At 42.4% G+C, this 18364-nt stretch overlaps 1 protein-coding gene across 2 annotated transcripts in view; it reads left to right on the top strand.

Moving 5' to 3' along the window:
- Positions 1–13443, top strand: part of ELF2 (E74 like ETS transcription factor 2) — a 70813-nt gene extending 57370 nt beyond the window's left edge. For both annotated transcript variants that reach the window (XM_075257488.1, XM_075257498.1), the window contains 5 exons: positions 6579–6752; positions 6897–6983; positions 7562–7754; positions 8213–8542; positions 11758–13443. In XM_075257488.1, coding sequence (XP_075113589.1) covers positions 6579–6752; positions 6897–6983; positions 7562–7754; positions 8213–8542; positions 11758–12382 — 1409 coding nt within the window. In that variant the 3' untranslated portion in view covers positions 12383–13443. The remainder of the gene's footprint in view (positions 1–6578; positions 6753–6896; positions 6984–7561; positions 7755–8212; positions 8543–11757) is intronic.
- The last annotated feature ends 4921 nt before the right edge of the window (positions 13444–18364 follow it).

The following is an 18364-nucleotide window of genomic DNA, read 5'->3' as shown; positions in this document are numbered from 1 at the left end:
TTTCTTCCCCATACTGATGCTCGGTTTGAACTGCAGGAGATTGTCTTGACCATGTCTACATGCCTAAATGCACTGAGTTGCCGCCATGTGATTGGCTGATTAGAAGTTAGGTGTTAACGAGCAGTCGGACAGGTGTACCTAATAAAGTGGCCAGTGAGTGTGTGTGTGTATATATATATATATATATATATATATATATATATATATTTAAGATCCGCTTCTTGCACATATAATATGATAGATGAAGTGTGAATGGGCTGCCTATATAATACAAGAATGGCTTTGTTTTGCTAGAGCCACCCAAATATCACTATACTATACCTCTCCTTTTCATATTGATTTAATAAAAGGCCATTTTACTCACCGAGTGATGAATCTGATGTGCTCCAGGACCATGTACAGTTCTGTAAGGCTGGTAGCACACATCAGCTTCTCTGCGTATGTGCCAGACGTCTGGGGAATGCACAGGGAAGCCGAGGAAAGAAAATAAAACCCAGAAAGCAATGTGAAGTTGGGGGTTAGTACTTACGACTTTGAGGTTTGTCCCCCAAAGTAACTTGACAAAGGGACTGTGCTTGGTCATTGCAGAGCTAGTGAAGTAGTATGGCATTTTATTTAATATCTGAGTTTTCTGTATTCATAAGGGTAGCATTCCCCTCTCAGTTATTGACAGGCTTTTGTGTATTAATGTATATTCAGCAGCCTATCGGTCAATGATAAGAGGAGGTTTGGGGTTGTGATCCCCTCTTGAATTCCCCTCTTGAATACAATAGACTTGTAACTTAGCCAGACAGACTGCAAAATGTGCAGTTTCTGCTAATAAAAGAGCAGACCTGGGATTGTAATAGGCTGCCCTTACAAAAGGTAGCACATTCAGGTCACAAATCTACTTTAAATTCTCTCTGATAGTGTTACAAAAGTATATATCATCTTTAATACAACTAACATTTCTTATTGCTCCAGTCCATCTAAAAATGCAACTTTGCTAATGGATTTGAGTAAATGTGCCCTCCTATGTTTGTTTCTACAGCTCCTGTGCCTCTCCTTGGTTACTAACTGCAAACAAACCTTGTGGAGTCTGATCCTGCAGCTGCGTGTCATTCACATCCATCTGTTCCCGAAGTGGCAGATGGAAAGGAGTAGTGTATGACTGTATGTTCATAGGATTTCTTTGTGGTCTGTAACCATGGAGACACATAGATCTGCACACAAGCTTCAGACACAAAATTGTAGGTTTCTGGTAAAAACTAAAATTAATTTTTATTTTTTTTTTTTTTTTTTTTTTTAATTTTAGAGGCATTGGTGTAATAAAAATGATGCATAACACATAAAAGAGGCAAAAATGTAAACTTATGTGTGGGTATACAATCATGTCCAACAGTACAAAACTACCACACAATTGATTAATAAAACATAATACATTTTATTAATACCTACTAAAACAGTAGAATCACATGACATATATGAAAGACAATTACATAATACAATTCTGTTGCTATAAGCAAGTGGGGGTAGACGAAACTACATAGTACCAACTAGCCAGTAATAGGTAGAAAACAGATGACCAATAACAGTTACATGAAGTAGGAATGGTCCTGGATAAGAACAACAATATATAATAATGTATGGTGCAAGATGCACCTAACCATTAACAGCAGTGTGACAAAGCCAGGAACCCAGTATCTCTCCTAGGTGGTATAACAATACAATGTTGCCATCTTACCTACCAACAAGAAAGGAAACGCCCGACGTGCGTTTCACCTGCACACATGCAGGCTTCGTCAGGGGACAACTACCCAGCACAGACTATTGCCTTATATACCCTTAGCAATTATCTTAACTCACCATAAGTAAGTGACACCACCAAATGAGTGTTGTGTGCAGAAAGCAAACTGACATAAAAAAATGGCCGCTAAATGCATCACTGCACATGTGCAACCAAAAGGCTACGGAAGCCCTGAAAGTTCAAACTTAGCAGGCAACATCGGCATAATGAAAAACAAACAAGCCGCGGTCATTGCGCATGTGTAATGAACATGAGAACGATTACAAAGATGTGATGCAATATTATGTACTCTGCACAGGTAGTGTATTCAAGTTGGGATTATCACTAAATATAGTACAAGTGTGTACATGAACTATTATATATATATATATATATATATATATATATATATATATATATATATATATATATATATATATATATATATAGTAGTCCCGTCAAATTCAACTTATATTATTATGTGATGTATCATATCCCATTAATATACCTATAAAAATACAAACAAATACTAAATATAACAACAATGCTGTTACTAAAGGTATCAGAAACTCACATTCCATTAAAATCTATAGATATAAGCCGCAGAAAAACCTTAGTAAGCGTAATATACATCCTCAATGGAAAAAGCTGCACCTAAAAGCTCAGTGTCTGAACATGACCCAAGAAATGTGAAACTTATAAAAACGCTACACCTAAAAACTCCATGTATGAACATGGCCCAAAAGATGTAGAGCCTATAAAAAGACAATATTATATCTACAGTACCTACAGAAAATATAGTGTACATGAAAACATATTAATACAAATAATATCCCTATTTTATTATGAAAAGTGCATGAAAGAGCATATACATATCCACATATAGAAAAAGGACTTGCAGTGCACAATATCAATAAATTATTGCTAAATACAAAAAAAAAAATTTTAATTTTTTTTTTTGCAAAATACAAAATTTTTTCTTCCTTTTATACAAGAAAAGAAGGTGCAAAAAATAAAAAGTGCAAGGTGCGCAGTGCGAAAAAAGTGAACGTGCAAAAGGTAATAAGAGAGACACATTTTGTCTCATAATGTGAAAATCCTCATAGATGGTGTATTCTTTTAATTTTCTTGTCGAAAAGTGAATTTTTCCAAATCTTTAGGAAATGTCCTTTCATAACCCCGTAGCTAATTCCCAACACCTCAATATAGCGGTAATAAACCTAATGAGAGAAAAGGCAAAAATAAAGAGTCAAATAACCAATCACTATGCCAGGTAGTAACAAATAAAACAAAACATCCGACAGACACAATAACCATAAACACTAAACATCAATAAAAATAATAAAAAAATATAAACAAAAGATCATAATATCCAAATCGTGAAGAGACATACCATATATTTAACTGAAAAAAGAGCAAAAGCGTGGTTACAGGAAAGGGTCAAAGCTGATATTGTCATTAAGACCAAGTGGTTGGACTGTTTTCAACCTATAAATCCACTTACTTTCCATTTGCTCTAGGCGTTTTTTCCAATCGCCTGCTCTAGGGCCAGTGTTTACTTGATCTATGGCCCAAATACGGAACGATGTAGGATCAGAATTATGATGGAGAAAAAAGTGTTTCGGGATGGTCTTAAGTGTGTTTATGTCCGTTGTATCCTTTGCGTTTATTATTCCAAGGACATGCTCACGTACTCTTCTCCGAAATTCTCTTGTTGTGAGACCTACATAGATAAGCCCACATGAACAAGTTGCAAAGTATATTACCCCAATGGAATGGCAACTAAGATGTTTTCTAATATTTCTAATGTATATTCAGCAGCCTATCGGTCAATGCTAAGAGGAGGTTTGGGGTCGTGATCCCCTCTTGAATACAATAGACTTGTAACATAGCCAGACAGACTGCAAAATATTTTGTGTGCAGTTTCTGCTAATAAAAGAGCAGACCTGGGATTGTAATAGGCTGCCCTTACAAAAGGTAGCACATTCAGGTCACAAATCTACTTTAAAATCTCTCTGATAGTGTTACAAAAGTATATATCATCTTTAATACAACTAACATTTCTTATTGCTCCAGTTAATTTTTTTTTTAATTTTAGAGGCATTGGTGTAATAAAAATGATGGTAAAGCTGTACATGTTCTAAAATATCACACCAGTAAAATGCCTTTTAAAGGGATCCTATCATTCAATCACTTTTTTTTCTAACATGTAGGAATAGCCTTTCGCCTAAAATCCCGGTTTTTCTCAGTATGCAAATGAGTTATTTCGCAGCACTGGGGCGGGTCCCAGCAGCACTGGCCGCGAAATTACAATTATATGTAAGCGGCCGCGAGCATGCGCAGTCGGCTTGCCCGAGGCCTAGAAGTTACAAGCCGCCACCGGAAGAAGACTCGGTGAAGACCTCGCTGCAGAAGAAGAGGAGGCGGTTCTGGAGAGAGTTCTCTTGCAGCATTGGGGCTGCCCCAGTGCTGCGAAAAAAACTCATTTACATACAAAGAAAAAACGGTATTTTAGGCAAACCGCGGCACAGAGAAGACAACGTAAGGTAGGAGATGAATAGCCTGTCGAAAAAAAAAGTGATTGAATGATGGGATCCCTTTAAGTCACGCAACTTCTTTAACCTCTTCAGGACTAGCCATAGAATATTTATGTCCGGGCGGTCACTCTCTTGTTCTGCAAGGACATACTGGTACATCAATGTGTACCTGGTTTGTACCTGGTGCTCAATGAGCGCTGTATATGAAGCTATGGGCGCTGCCACAATGCGACTCACCTTTGATCTTCCAAGATCAGCGTGTGTTAGAGCTGCTAGGTCCTACAGGACCCAGATCAGCTCTATAGTAATGGGCAGAAGGCTATATTCCTCCTGCAACTGGGTGCTAAATCTGCCAGCCCCAGTTACAGGGGAAATCAGTCTCCCTACCAAAAAAAGAATCATGAGATGTCCCCAAAGGTCTATTATGACCCTATGGGGACAAAATGTAAAAATAAAATATATAAAAATTCAAGGAAAAGAAAATAAATAAATTAATAATAATAAAAAAGTCAAATAATATGCCAATAAAACGCCCTTATTACAGGTTCTAGCTCCCCCCCCTGACGACACCACATAAAATAAAAATTACCGTAATGGAGAGAAAAACTATTTTAGGCTAAGGCCCCACCTTGCGGAAACGCTGCTTTTTTGCAGATTTTGTTGTGGTTTTTAAAGCCAATGCCAAGAATGGCTACAAAAGGAATGGGAAATATATAGGATGTTCTTACACTTTTCCTTTCTGTTCAATCCTATCCTGGCTTTGGCTCAGAAATCCTGAACAAAGTCTGCAACAAAGAAAGCTATGATTCCACAAAGTGGGGCCTTAGCCTTAAAAAGTTTTTTTAGTAGCACTTTGTGCTATTGAATAAAACAAAAGTGAAGTCTGAAAAAACAGACACGTTTTCCCTCCTCTTTTGTTTATATTTTCCCGGATATTAAAAAAAAAAAATTAATACACATGCAAAATTAAAAACATCATAAAATTAGAGCCCCGCAAATGATAAAAAGGTTATAGCTCTCAAAACAGGACATAGAAAAAGCCTGAAAATGTGCCTGGTCCTGAGGATTGCTGCCTCCTGATCGTTCTATAGAGCTGTCCTGGCTTCTGTAGGACATGGTGTTTTATTGGCATATTATTTTATGTATTTTTATTTATTTATTTTTTAACTTTTCTATGATTTTTTTTTTTTTTTTTTTTTACATTCTGTCCCTATGAGGTCATAATAGACCTTTGGGGTCATCGGATCCCTTTTTTTTGTTGTGTGTAGCAGAGGCTGATTTCCCCTGTTACTGGGGCTGGTACATTTAGCCCCAGTTGCAGGAGGAATACAGCCTCCTGCACCTTAGTATAGGATTAATAGAGCTGATCTGGGTCATGGCCGCCGGGTCAGAGAGGAGCCACAACATGGCGGCGCCCATAGCGCTCATTGAGCACTGTATACACAGCCATCGGTAAGGCAGGGAGCTCTGGCTGAAATTACACCCAGCTCCCCGTTTCAGCAGCTGCATAATTTCATGCAGCTGCAGAGTTCTGCTTGGATGTACCAGTACGTCGTTGCAAAACTAGATAACCACATCCGGATGTGTATATAGTCTAGGTCTGGAAGTGGTTAAACAAAATAAATATATAAAAATAATAGCACTTCATCCAGGCAATGGGCAATTTATGCCGTACAGAAGAAAAGCCCCCTCTGGGTCAACTAAGATATCTGATAATTGTACAGGTTTCCTAAGAAACCTTTCAGTTGTATCCAAAAGAATACTTGGTACTGATAACAAACTCTAACATCTTGCCTCATGGCTGAAAGGCAGCTTTCACAGTTTTGTCATATGATTCCCTCCCCCATTTTGCAGATTTTGTTGCATTTTTTTGAGTCAAAGTGAAGAGGGTTTCAAAGGGAATGTAAAATATAAATGAAGCACTTCTTTTGGCTCAAAAAATTGCTGCAGAATGTGCAACAAAATCAGCTTTTCTGCAATGTTCTGCCTCCGAGTGCTAAAACTCCTGCTTGAGTTATTTGTTTTTCTTTAGTAAATACATTTATAGTGTTGTCAGTCAAGGAATGAATCGTAGTAGTTTGCAACTTATCTTTATTATGTGGCCCAGAGCACTGAATATTGCTTTAGTAGCTGTAGTGACATAATTTACTGTATTACATAAATCGTTGGATGCGTGCTTATCCAAAGATGAAAGAAAATCCTAGATTTATATATGTTTATATTAAAGAAAGTGTATGATATGCCAAATCATATCTTTCCTGTGTTTTGTATTGCAGTAGAAGTGTATGTACCACCATGTGTGTCCACCCCAGAGTTTATCCATGCTGCCATGAGGCCAGACGTCATCACAGAGACTGTGGTGGAAGTGTCCACTGAGGACTCAGAACCGATGGATTCCTCCCCCATCCCCATATCTCTTGAGCTTGGAGAGCCAATGAAAAAGAAAAAAGGTATTGTAATATACTTGTATAATCTAGAACTAAATTTAGTAAAAATTTTCCAGTAGCGAAAGTAATTTGTGTAAATGTAATATTCTTTTATGTGTACATGATGTTTAAGAGTTCTGATGGACTTTCCTATATTCCAATACACAGCTGGTCGTAAACCAAAGATGCAGCAGCCTACATTTGCCAATGGTTCTCCAGATTTGGGGATAAAGAAGAAACCGCGGGAAGGAAAAGGTAAAAAATTATATATAGCCACCTCAAACCGTACCTCCAGTTATAAACCACTTGTCATAGATGAATAGTGCTATTAACAGTCTCCCAGTATACACTGTAATAGTATGGCAGAAGGTACAGAGGAGACACAGTGGTAGTGTCCACATTGTATCAGTGATCAGGCTCCCTGGGGTTCTAAAATATAAAGTTAGAACAGGTACGGTATATAAACAAATTCATTCAAATCCTGCGTGCACAACTTTTTCTTAAAAAAAAAAAAAAAAAAAAAAAAAATAGCAACCAACATGATGGAAGACTGCATCTGTCATGATGTTTAAATTAGTTTCAAGTCTGTCCATTCTTTGCCACAGTTAATGTCCATTGCTGTCTTCCCATGACATAAGACAGCTATAGATATTAACAACAGCAGTGTGAACCGACCCTTGTTCTGGTTGCCAGATGTCAAGGTAAATGAGAGAGACTTTTTTTTTCCCCTTACATAGTTTGAGTTAAAATACCTGCTAAAAAATGTCTGTATACAGGTGAGTATGTGACTGCTGCTTATGTTTCAAGACTTATTTCTGTTTGTTTCTCTCTAGGAAACACAACTTACCTTTGGGAGTTCCTCTTAGACTTGCTTCAGGATAAGAATACATGCCCCAGATACATCAAATGGACGCAAAGGGAGAAAGGCATCTTTAAGCTGGTAGATTCTAAAGCGGTTTCAAAACTGTGGGGCAAGCACAAGAACAAGCCAGACATGAACTACGAGACCATGGGAAGAGCTTTAAGGTAACCAGGAAACCATGCAGAGATATTACAGACCTCTAGTTTCAAGGGAACTTGTGAGTTAGCTAGCACACAAGATGCAATGGAAAATCTTGCGGTATTTTAGTTAGCGAGCGGAAACAAGGTATCTATTCTGTCCTATCTTGAGTATTGCTGCATGATTGTTGTACAAAGCTTAGGAAATCCTGTCTAGATGTGGAGTGATCCTGTTTCTCAGACTGCCACAACCCACATGATGATAATGACAGGTTTCTTTGTATAAGTGTATATGCAGGAAGAGCTTTCAATGGCTCTATTAAGCTATAGCTTAGTGTCTTTATAATATGTCCGAAAATAAGTGGATAATCCCTTTAACATACACAGGCACTATTTGCTTTCTGCAGTGTATGCTGTTCATAAATGTTGGCAGCCATGCTATTTATTTATTTTTTTACACTTAATCATTTGTTTTTATACATCAGATATTACTACCAGAGAGGAATTCTAGCAAAAGTGGAGGGTCAGCGGCTTGTGTACCAGTTCAAAGAGATGCCCAAGAACATTGTGGTCATAGAGGATGACAAAGCCGAGCCCTGCACAGAAGAGATGGGATCTCCAATTGATGACAAGTCTCTGGAGCGTGTATCTATCCCTGCAGAGGGTATACTTAAAATGTCCATGCCAGCTCGAATAGATAAAAGCCCTACGCAACAAACCTCACCCAGAAAGCCTAGACTAGTAAGTTTGGCTTCTCCTGTCAGTGAGGCACCTCCTCAGTCGCCCACCAGCACCACACCAAACCCAGCACAGAGGTCAGTATCTCATGATAGCGTTACTGTTAAAGGGGTCATATTAAAACTTGTGCTTAAGCAAACCAAAGTGTTTTACCCAATACATTGCTTTAGTTCTCTCTCTTCATTTGCCTGCATTTTCTTCTTTTTATGTCTGATTGATAAGTGCTTGTACAGTGCTTCTGTTATCTCTATGTACTTCTAGAGTTAACCGTGCAGTTTACAACACACTATTTGCCTTACACTGCTGGCCTGGGCTGTCCATCACTGAGACTGGGATGGGAGAGAGGAGAGCAGGTGAAAGAAACCCTCAGATGGGAAAACTTCAATTATGTAGCGATTGCTTTTCTTATGTATTTCCCCCAATGTTGGAGTATTGTTAAGATTGACCACACACTTATACCCTACTCTGTGGTCCTATTGATCAGAAGAATTGCGGGTCCTGTGTACTCCTGCTTCATACACTGATGCTCCATTCAGCTCTATGGAACTGCCAAAGCTGCACAAGTTCAGTACTCTTTCAATCTCATTTAGTCTCAGAGAGTTGAATGCAGCTTCAGCAGACATTTGTGACCACTGTACCATTCAAGATATTTGGGGGAATGGGGGCTACTTATCCACACTAGTTGGTATGCCAGTACCTTGTTTTCATCTTGGCATGTCTATACTGCCACTACTAAAACAGTACATCAGTGGTGGGAAAGCACAAATTTTTGTACTAAGTTCTCTAAAGAGGATTCAAGATACAACTTGGTGTGTACAATAAGAGCCTAGTACAGAAAAAAGTAATTTCCCTAATCTTCCAGTTTAGGATCATTGTTATACAGCAGGGGTAGGCAACCTTTTTTGTTCGGCGTGCCGATTTAAATTAAAAAATCAAAGATGAGGTCCTCGAAGTGCCGGGCAATAATTGTAAAGCTGACGACACCTACACTAAAGTCATATAGCACAAACCACAACATAGGGGTGCTGTCATACTGCGCTCCCAGCCACATGCGCTTACCACTATTTGCCTCGATACACATGTTCTTTTCCTTTAGAAGCAATGTAAGTATATGCATAACCCACAATTAGTGGTAATGTATGAGGGACATGATGGGGTTAACTGCTATTAATATGAGGCACATGGAGTTACTAAAACTAAATTAATAACCCCAAATGCCTGATATTAATAAGAATAGTTAGTAACACACATGTACCTGGTGTTGTTTACTTTCACTTTGCTCCCTGGAGCTTCCTCTCCTCCTCAGGGCTGCAGACGGCAGGAGCTCCTCACATGTAGCAGCAGGTCCAGGGAGCCCTTATCCTGTGCAGTGAGAGGCTCACCTCTGATTGGTGGGCAGTGAGAGAAGGGGGCGTGTCCTACACCGCAGCTCTAGCAGAGCACTGAAAGGATGCTCTCTCTCTAAATTTAGTGCATGAAGGTTACGGGCTGGCTGCCGTGCCAGCAAAATATGCCTCGCGTGCCAGTCCTGGCACGCGTGCCAGGGGTTGCCGACCCGTTATACAGCCTAGTGTGTAACATTGCAGTACTTATTTCCCATACAGCTCCCCCTGCTGGTCACCATTATAAACTATTTCAGAGGCTGTGTTGTTAAGCAGTTGCATCCCAGGCTGTGTGCCTATACATTCTCAGACTTCTGTTTCACCATAGGAACAATAAAATGGGATTGAATCTCGGTGGACAGATCTGTCACATGAGGGGCCTCAATGATTGTCTCTTTATTTAAAAAAAAAAAAAAAAAATAGCACAGGATAGTTACATTGTAATCTCACAGTGCTGCTACTGTTGATGGCAGCAGGTTAGCAGATGGCAAGTTGGCATAATAGTTACATGCTGTACTATAATATATATATATATATTTTGCAGCATTTGTCACAGAATATGAGATGAAGTGTAATGTGAACTCATCCTAACTTGCATTCTTCAGTCAACCCAAAAAGGTTACTAACCTTTTAGGTTTTTTCTCAAAAATGTGTATTGTTAGGCTACATTTACATCTACATGACGTCTTCATTAGCAGACTCCTTCACAGCACTTGCCTAAAGTCCTGCACGCTCAACTTTTTTATCCGCCACTTTGAGTTTAAAAATGTGGGATACCCCACTGACCTCATTATAGTCAGTGGGTGGGGTCTGATGTGCTCAGTTTGTAACCGCTATTTTAGCAGTCCGCTTGTCCATTATTCTGGTCCTCCGATGGACAGCCAACCTAATGTAAGAAACTCCGGTTTATCATTGTTATGAGCAATTCTTGATTTATGTATTATTTATTTACTAGCATTACCCGTGACTTCGTCCGCTGCCCCCTCATTTCCTGCGCGGCCCCACCCTCCCCCGCACCCCCCCGCATGCGCGGCAGCGCCGAGGCCGTTCTTCCGCCATGGCGCACCCACGGCCACCTCTCCCGCCCACACACAGCAGCCGGCCACTTCCGTGGCACGCGACAACGGCACCCACCAGTGCAACACACACAAACCCCCTTGAGGGCCCCCCCACCACACTCCCCCCATGGGCCTACCCTTGAACCCCGACCCCCTGTGGGTCTACCCTTGAACCCCCCCCACCTCCCCTCACATTTCCCCTTTCCCCCCCTTCCCTGCACCCACCAAACTTACCATAAAGATGTGTGGCGCGGCCGCAACATCAGCCGGCATGTGCGCTCCTGTCCCAGATGTCTGCTTCTCTGGCCGCACAGTACGTGGGGACGTGCGGCTCTCCGCCGCACGGCTGTTAGCGCAGCTGCCTAGTAAGCCGGCAGCAAGCAATGTTCAGCCGGCCGGCATGGCAGCGGCACTCTGGAGATGCGGGCAGCTGCCATGTTCCTCAGCGTGCACTTGCTCACGCGGCCCACCCACACATCAACGTATGGGGCCGCTTTGCTGTCCCTGCGGCCTGCCCACACACTGCCGCACACCAATAGGAGGCCCGTTGAAAGACGCTGATGTTATGTCAGGTCCTGCAGCGGAGTGATTTCGGATGAGTGAGCAACATCTCAAGTAGCCTATGTTTCCTTCCTGGGCAATGTGTATCCATTCAGCCATTAGGCTGTGATTGAGGAACAAACATCCAAACTCACAAACTTTCACATTTATAATATACATTTATTTATTTAGAATATTAGTAAGGATTTATTTATTTATACTAATGATTTTTATTTTATACATTACTTTGTTTTTTGTAATGTCATTTATAGTCTTCTTGCTAAGAGTAATATCTTAATAATTTCCTTCCAGGACTGTTCGTGTTGCAATGCAAGTGCCTGTTGTGATGACTTCCCTGGGCCAGAAAATTTCCACTCTAGCCGTCCAGTCCATGAACCCAGGATCCCCATTGTTAGCAAATACCAGCCCCACAACTGCATCAGCTCCAAAGGTTGTAATCCAGACAATACCAACTATGATGCCAGCTTCTTCAGAAAGTGACAAATTCACAGTGCAGCCTGCCAAAATAATAACCATCCCAACCTCTCAGCTCACCCAGTGTCAGCTGCAGACCAAGCCCAACTTAAGTGGTGCTGGGAGCTTAAACCTGGTGGGCACCCCACTGACTGTGAGAGCACTTACACCTGTATCCATCGCCCACGGGACCCCTGTTATGAGACTAGCTATGCCTGCACAACAAGCACGTTGCCAGACACCTCCCCGGGTCATTAGCACCCTTATTAAAGGACCTGAAATGAAATCGGACATAGTGGTTAGCCGGCAGGATGGAGAAATGAAAACATTTCAGCTGGTTAAAGATGAAAAACCAGCAGACGGGGGCAAAACAGTAACTCATGTTGTGGTTGTCAGCGCTCCTGCTGGGATTACTTTACCTGTGACTGTGAAACAAGAAGGGACGGTGGTGTGTGAAAAGTGAGGAGACATTCCACCAGCACCTTGTGAGGTCAAACTGACAATAAACTTATTCTGGGGAAGAAAGGGAGCTGGTTCTAGTCCGGGGAGACTATAAAGCAAGTGACAGAGACTATGTGTATGTGTGGAGTGTCAAGGAAAAAGACCTTTTTACTGGAAAAGAATTTCTCCCAGTGGGATGTCGCTTCACATGCTGATGGGAATATTGCCTAAGATCACGAATAAAAGTGACCACAAAGGAAAACAAAATGAAAACTGAAAGGGACCAAAGTGTTCATTCATACATAGATCTATTTTTAGGTTACACTAAGAAAGGTGGAACACTAAAATTACTTTTCCGAGTGGCTGTTTGTTGTCCCAAAAGCAAAGATTAGGTCAAAGTGGAATTGTAAATGATGTTTTTTTTATTTCTTTATATACAGTATATATGAGTTTTTTTGTTTTGATTTTTTTTTTTTTTTTTTAATACCAGCAATTTATACCACTGTGTACAAATAGCCCTCATGTAACCGGTGCTATGTGACAAGTCTGCTAAACGAGTATGTGAGCGGCGCGTGTAGAAGAGACTCTAGAAGCGCCACGTGCAGATGAGATTTGGGTTAGGAAGCAGATTTCATATGGAAGCCTTAGACTGATTCAATTTTATTTTTCCTTGGAATAAGCTAACGGCTTGTTTGTGTAAAGCAATCTTTTTATATATAAATATATTATAGAAAATATGGAGAAAAAAACTTGTACCTAGCACAGTATTGGCATAGAATTACTTGTAACATATTTTATATGGTAGATAAAAGTCTGAATTTTTTTTTTTTTTTTTAAATACCTTTAAATGGCTGGACATGTCTGTAAAGCGTACTGAGCAGCCAGCCTTTCAGTCGCTGAAGGGTTAAACTGCGGGCACGGACAGGCGAATCGGCCAAACTGCTGCAACTTGCTTTTGTCACCCGGAATCCATGCATACATTTCAGTTCCTGCTATCCATTTGACAGGTCACCGCACGCATGAGCCCTTTTTTTTTGGAGTGCAAGCATTTTGAAGCCTGCTATTTTTTTAGTTGAAGTTATGACGGGGGGGGGGGGGGGGGGGGGCGGTCGAGGGGAGGAGCCGGGGATAAAGTACCAGTGTTCAGAATGAACTACAATAGTTTGTATATTCAACATTTGAAGTATATTCTATTTTGTTGTACTCTTGTTTCAAAGTGTATTCAAGTAGATTTTACTGCAATATAGAAAATGAATTTCATGCCTTGCGTCTTCTCATTCATTTTCTGGACATCTGTACAGTGAAATTCTGTATGAAATGTTGCACCTGGAGCATCTTTCATTAGGCTCTGTTCACATCAGTGTTTCCTTGTTCTGTTCCATCATCAGGCAGAACAACAAAAATAAGTGCCAAATCAGTCTTATGACTAGAGATGAGCGAACAGCGTTCAACCGAGTACATGTTCGATCGGATATCAGGCTGTTCAAGATGTTCGATTCGAGTCGAACAAAAGGTGGCAAACTCGCTAAAAATTCGATTCCCCTCCCTGGCGCTTTTTTTGCACCAATAACGGCGCAGGGGAGGTGGAACAGGAACTACGACAAGGTAGGCATCGAAAAAAAAATTGTTAAAAGCCATTGGCTACTGAAATCAGGTGACCTCCACTTTAGATGAATAGTGGATTTAATATCCGGTTGATATGAGACTGTGAACTATGTGATTGTGAGACAGGGATAGATGTACTGGCAGGGTTAGCTAGGGATAACCTTTATTTAGGTGGGAATGTCACTCAGACAGCTCTTTGGGGCTCTATCTTGTGGCAGCCCATTATATGCTAGTCGGAATCCCTGTCAGCTTGCTTTAAGCGGGAGCTGACTTTTCCCCATAGGAAAGCATTGGCCAGCGTTGATTGGCCGAATGCCGTACAGTGTACAGCATTCGGCCAATCAACGCTGGTTCTGCCGGAGGAGGCGGAGTCTAAGATCGGTCCACAGCATTCTCCATTGTGGTCCGATCTCAGATGTAGCAGGGTTGACAGAGCTCTGCTATATCTCAGATGTAGCAGCTACATCTGAGATTGGACCACAATGGAGACTGCTGTGGACCGATCTTAGACTCCGCCTCCTCCAGTAGAACTAGCGTTGATCGGCCGAATGCTGTACACCAGGCATGTCAAACATGCGGCCCTTTACAGGCATATCTGCGGCAAAGAGACAAAGTTTGAGACTTTTGTGCGGGCCGCAGATGTACAAAACTCACGATCAACACTTCCGGCTCTTCATTCATTGGCCCATATCCCTGCATATGACCTGCTTACGTGATCAGCAGCCAACTAACTAGCTCCGTGTCAATCCATGACGTGTGTACTTTGGTTGGCTGCTGATCACGTAAGCAGGTCATATGCAGGTATATGCAGCGCCGCATCTCTCATGAGGCGACCTGAAGCGACCGCTTCATGCGGCGCTATGTCGGGGCCCTGGACTGGCTTAGTGTCATCGTCTTGACAGGGAAAGTGAGCGGTGGATTGGGGCGGCCCTGCTGGACGCAGAGCTGCTCCAGTGGCCGCCCCTCACCCTTCGCAGAGAGCAGGTCTCCCTGCCTGCTCCACTCCGCCCCCTCCTCCCTGCCCCCTCCCCACACGCCGGGTGACGGGGCCACGTAATCAGGCCCGCACCCGACGTGTGCCTGCGTCCTACGCGGTCTCACAAGAACGCTGCACAGGCTGAAGGGCAGAAGCAGGTAAGCTTCTGCAGAAGAAATTGTGATTTTTCAAGTATTTAACCCCTATCCTACGGATAGGGGATAAATACTAGATTTATGATGATGGGGGAGGGGGGCTTTTTGATGTCTGTCTGGCCCTTCCTTGGGCTTGAGGACTGTTTTTTTCCCCAACCACCTTGTAATTCTTTCACTTGGGGGTTAATTGGAGCATTACAGTCTGTAGTGCTCCTATTAAACCCCAAGTGCAAGAATTGCAAGTGGGTGGGAAAAAAACAGTCCTCAGGCCCAAGGTAGGGCCAGACATCCAGAAGCCTCCCTTCCCCAGTACCCCCCCCCCCCCCCAGCACTCCAACCCTTCCCCAGCACTCCAACACAATAATGGTGTCTGCCAACTTTAACTGAGGTGCCATTTTACCAGCAATCGCAGGCACCCAGAGCAAGATTCGGGGCCTGCGTGCATTTTTATGGCAGCCGGGAGCCTTGTGAGGCTCCAGCCTGTCATTCTATACTTTCTATTGTAGGCTACTCTATGTAGCTTGCAATAGAAATGCTGGATTTTTGCGATGCATGGTATTAGTGATCAGTCCCCTAGGCCCTAGCCATTAGCTGCTGTGTGCGGCCCTCGCAACAACCTCTTGTTACTCATGTGGCCCTCGGGGTACCCTGAGTTTGACATGCCTGCTGTACACTGTACAGCATTCAGCCAATCAATGCTGGCCAATGCTTTCCTATGGGGAAAAGTCAGCTCCCGCATTATTAGTGGTGTGTAATACAGTGACTTGGGCATGTTAGATGCCCCCAGACATGCTTCCCCTGCTGTCCCTGTTGCATTCCTGAGGTGTTGTCATAATTTGCTGAGGTGTCATAGTGGACTTGGTGACTCTCCTGAGTCGAATATTGGTTTCCCCCTAAACTATAATGGGGTTCCATATTCGTTCGAACACTTGAGTATTGAGCGGCTACTTGAATCGAATATCGAACTTTCGCTCATCTCTACATATGACTTGTACCAACGGTGCCCAGTAGACCCCCAGTGAACAGAGCCCAAGATCTCATTATTGTTCCCTTCCTCAGCCAACAAATGGATGTTTGAGGTCCCTACACAGCCCGAGACTCTCCAGTCCGTGCTGACAGTATCAGACAAAGTGTACAGGCACAGGAGGAATAACAGGAACAGCAGAACACAGACCTGTAAGAATACTATTCAGATTTTCTTCATAGTGAATTGATGAATTTACTGACCCTGACATGCCAGAAGAACTTATGCAGCATCTTTAAGGTTACAGAACACCCAGGATAATAGCAAAAATAAAATATGCCGCCATCAACGTATGAACCAGAGCAGTCTTATTGGGGCTCTCCAGTTATGTCTGGCATAGAGGTAAAGTCATTAAAAGTCCTGACCTTTTAACTGTTTTGTGTGAGGTAAGATGATCCATATATAGGCTAGGGACACAAGGGACAGATTTTCTGCACATCTTAAATATCCCAAAACGGACTCCATGATTTTTAGGTAGTCTGCAGGTGGTTTCCCTTTCCCACCACAGCCATTTTGTTTCCGACCCACTGTCATCCAAATGCCATAACTTTATTTTTCCATTCACAGAGCCGTATAAGGGCTTGATTTTTGCAGGACAATTTGTACCTTGCAATGGTACCATTTACTATTCTGTTCTACATGCTGGGAAGCTGCAGCCCCTCCCCCAAATTCGGATCGCTAATGAGGCTGCATAGCAACAGAGTACCAGCCCAAGGTCTTGTTCATGTCCACTCCAAAATGGCAGCACCCACACACTGCCAGTAAAATAGCTTTTCAGTCAGCCTTTGTCCAAGATGTCAGGTGATGATACCCATGATCATGGCTGCCATATTAATTCCTGACATTTGCCATACTGTTATGGCAGATGTCAGGGAAAGGGTTGAAAAGGGACTTTCATTATCTCTGCCAAGGCTAGCACATTACTAGAATCTGTGGAGCAGACCCTATTAAATAATACACAGTTGAATTTTTTTTTCTTCTCTAGCCCCCACCATTCCTGAGCAGCAAGTGCTGTTAGTTTTGATGCCTCATGCTATTTAGGTTTGGTGGTGTCCAGCAGGAGCAAGCAAGGGGAGATATGATTCTTAGCTCTGCCCACCTGACAGTATAAAGCATCATATCAGCCACCAAAACTATTAGCACTTATTGCTCTGGAATCATTGTTGTAGTGTTTGACTGATACTAAGAACTGGAGTTGTTTGAGGTGACAAAACAATCACAGTAGGTCAGCACTTTGTGTGCGCAGCCTTATGGCATCTGACAACACCATCAGCCAAGTCCAGGCTGTCAGCAGTGGTTGTGTTTACAGAAACCGCAAAGCTCGCTGAACGATACCGTATTACCCAAAAAAGTGAATGTCAGTATGGAAACTTTATAGCTCAGGGCTCGTTCACATCTGCGGCCCGGCACTCCGTACTTAGGTTTCCGTTTCCTGCCTAAAACACAGGCAGGATACGGAAACCTGCAGGAGTCTCTCTCACCCATTCATTTGAATGGGTGAGAGAGATGTCCGGCCGTGCGCGGCGGTGAGCGTTTTAGGCTCTCCGCCGCGAAACCGGGTTTTATAATCCAGACACAGAGTCGGACATGCAGTACTCTGTGTCCGGATAAAAAAAATCCGGTTTCGCGGCGGAGAGCCTAAAACGCTCACCGCCGCGCACGGCCGGACCCGGTCTATGGTTTCCGTCTTCTGGCATGCAGAAGACGGAAACCATAGAACGGAGACCCCGAACGCAGGTGTGAACCCAGCGTCAGTGACTTTTTTTTTTTTCTCTCTAAACCTGACCACGGCTGACTTTCTGGATTTGGTTGTAAGAAGCACTGGGTTAGCAGGGACTTGGTCTGTGTTGGGGGAGGGGGTGCAGTCAGTTCTAGAGATGGAGGAGCAAGTTCCTTGTAAATATTCCAAAATTTGTTGTTTTACAACCTATTTAACCCGCCACAGCCATTTTTCAATTTTTATTATTTTACTGCATTTTTTAGTTATTTTGTAGACTGGGGGGATACCTAAAAAATATACAAGAGATAAGGGTTTTTTACTTCATAACTGATCTAGGGAAAGGGGATGATTAAATAGACACTAACTTTTCAGACAACTTTAAAGATTATCTTTCATGTGGTCAGCAACATGCGGTCTTATATACTGCTAGAAAGCCAACCGTGCGCTGAATTCAGCACGCGGTCGGCTTTCCCATTATGTGCCCCAGGGCCAGAGATATCTGAGCCGTTATAACTGCACTGTCC

Source organism: Leptodactylus fuscus, chromosome 1, assembly GCF_031893055.1.
Source record: "Leptodactylus fuscus isolate aLepFus1 chromosome 1, aLepFus1.hap2, whole genome shotgun sequence".
Taxonomy (NCBI): domain Eukaryota; kingdom Metazoa; phylum Chordata; class Amphibia; order Anura; family Leptodactylidae; genus Leptodactylus; species Leptodactylus fuscus.
The sequence above is the reverse complement of the archived record's forward strand: the minus strand, read 5'-3'. Positions and strand labels throughout refer to the sequence as shown.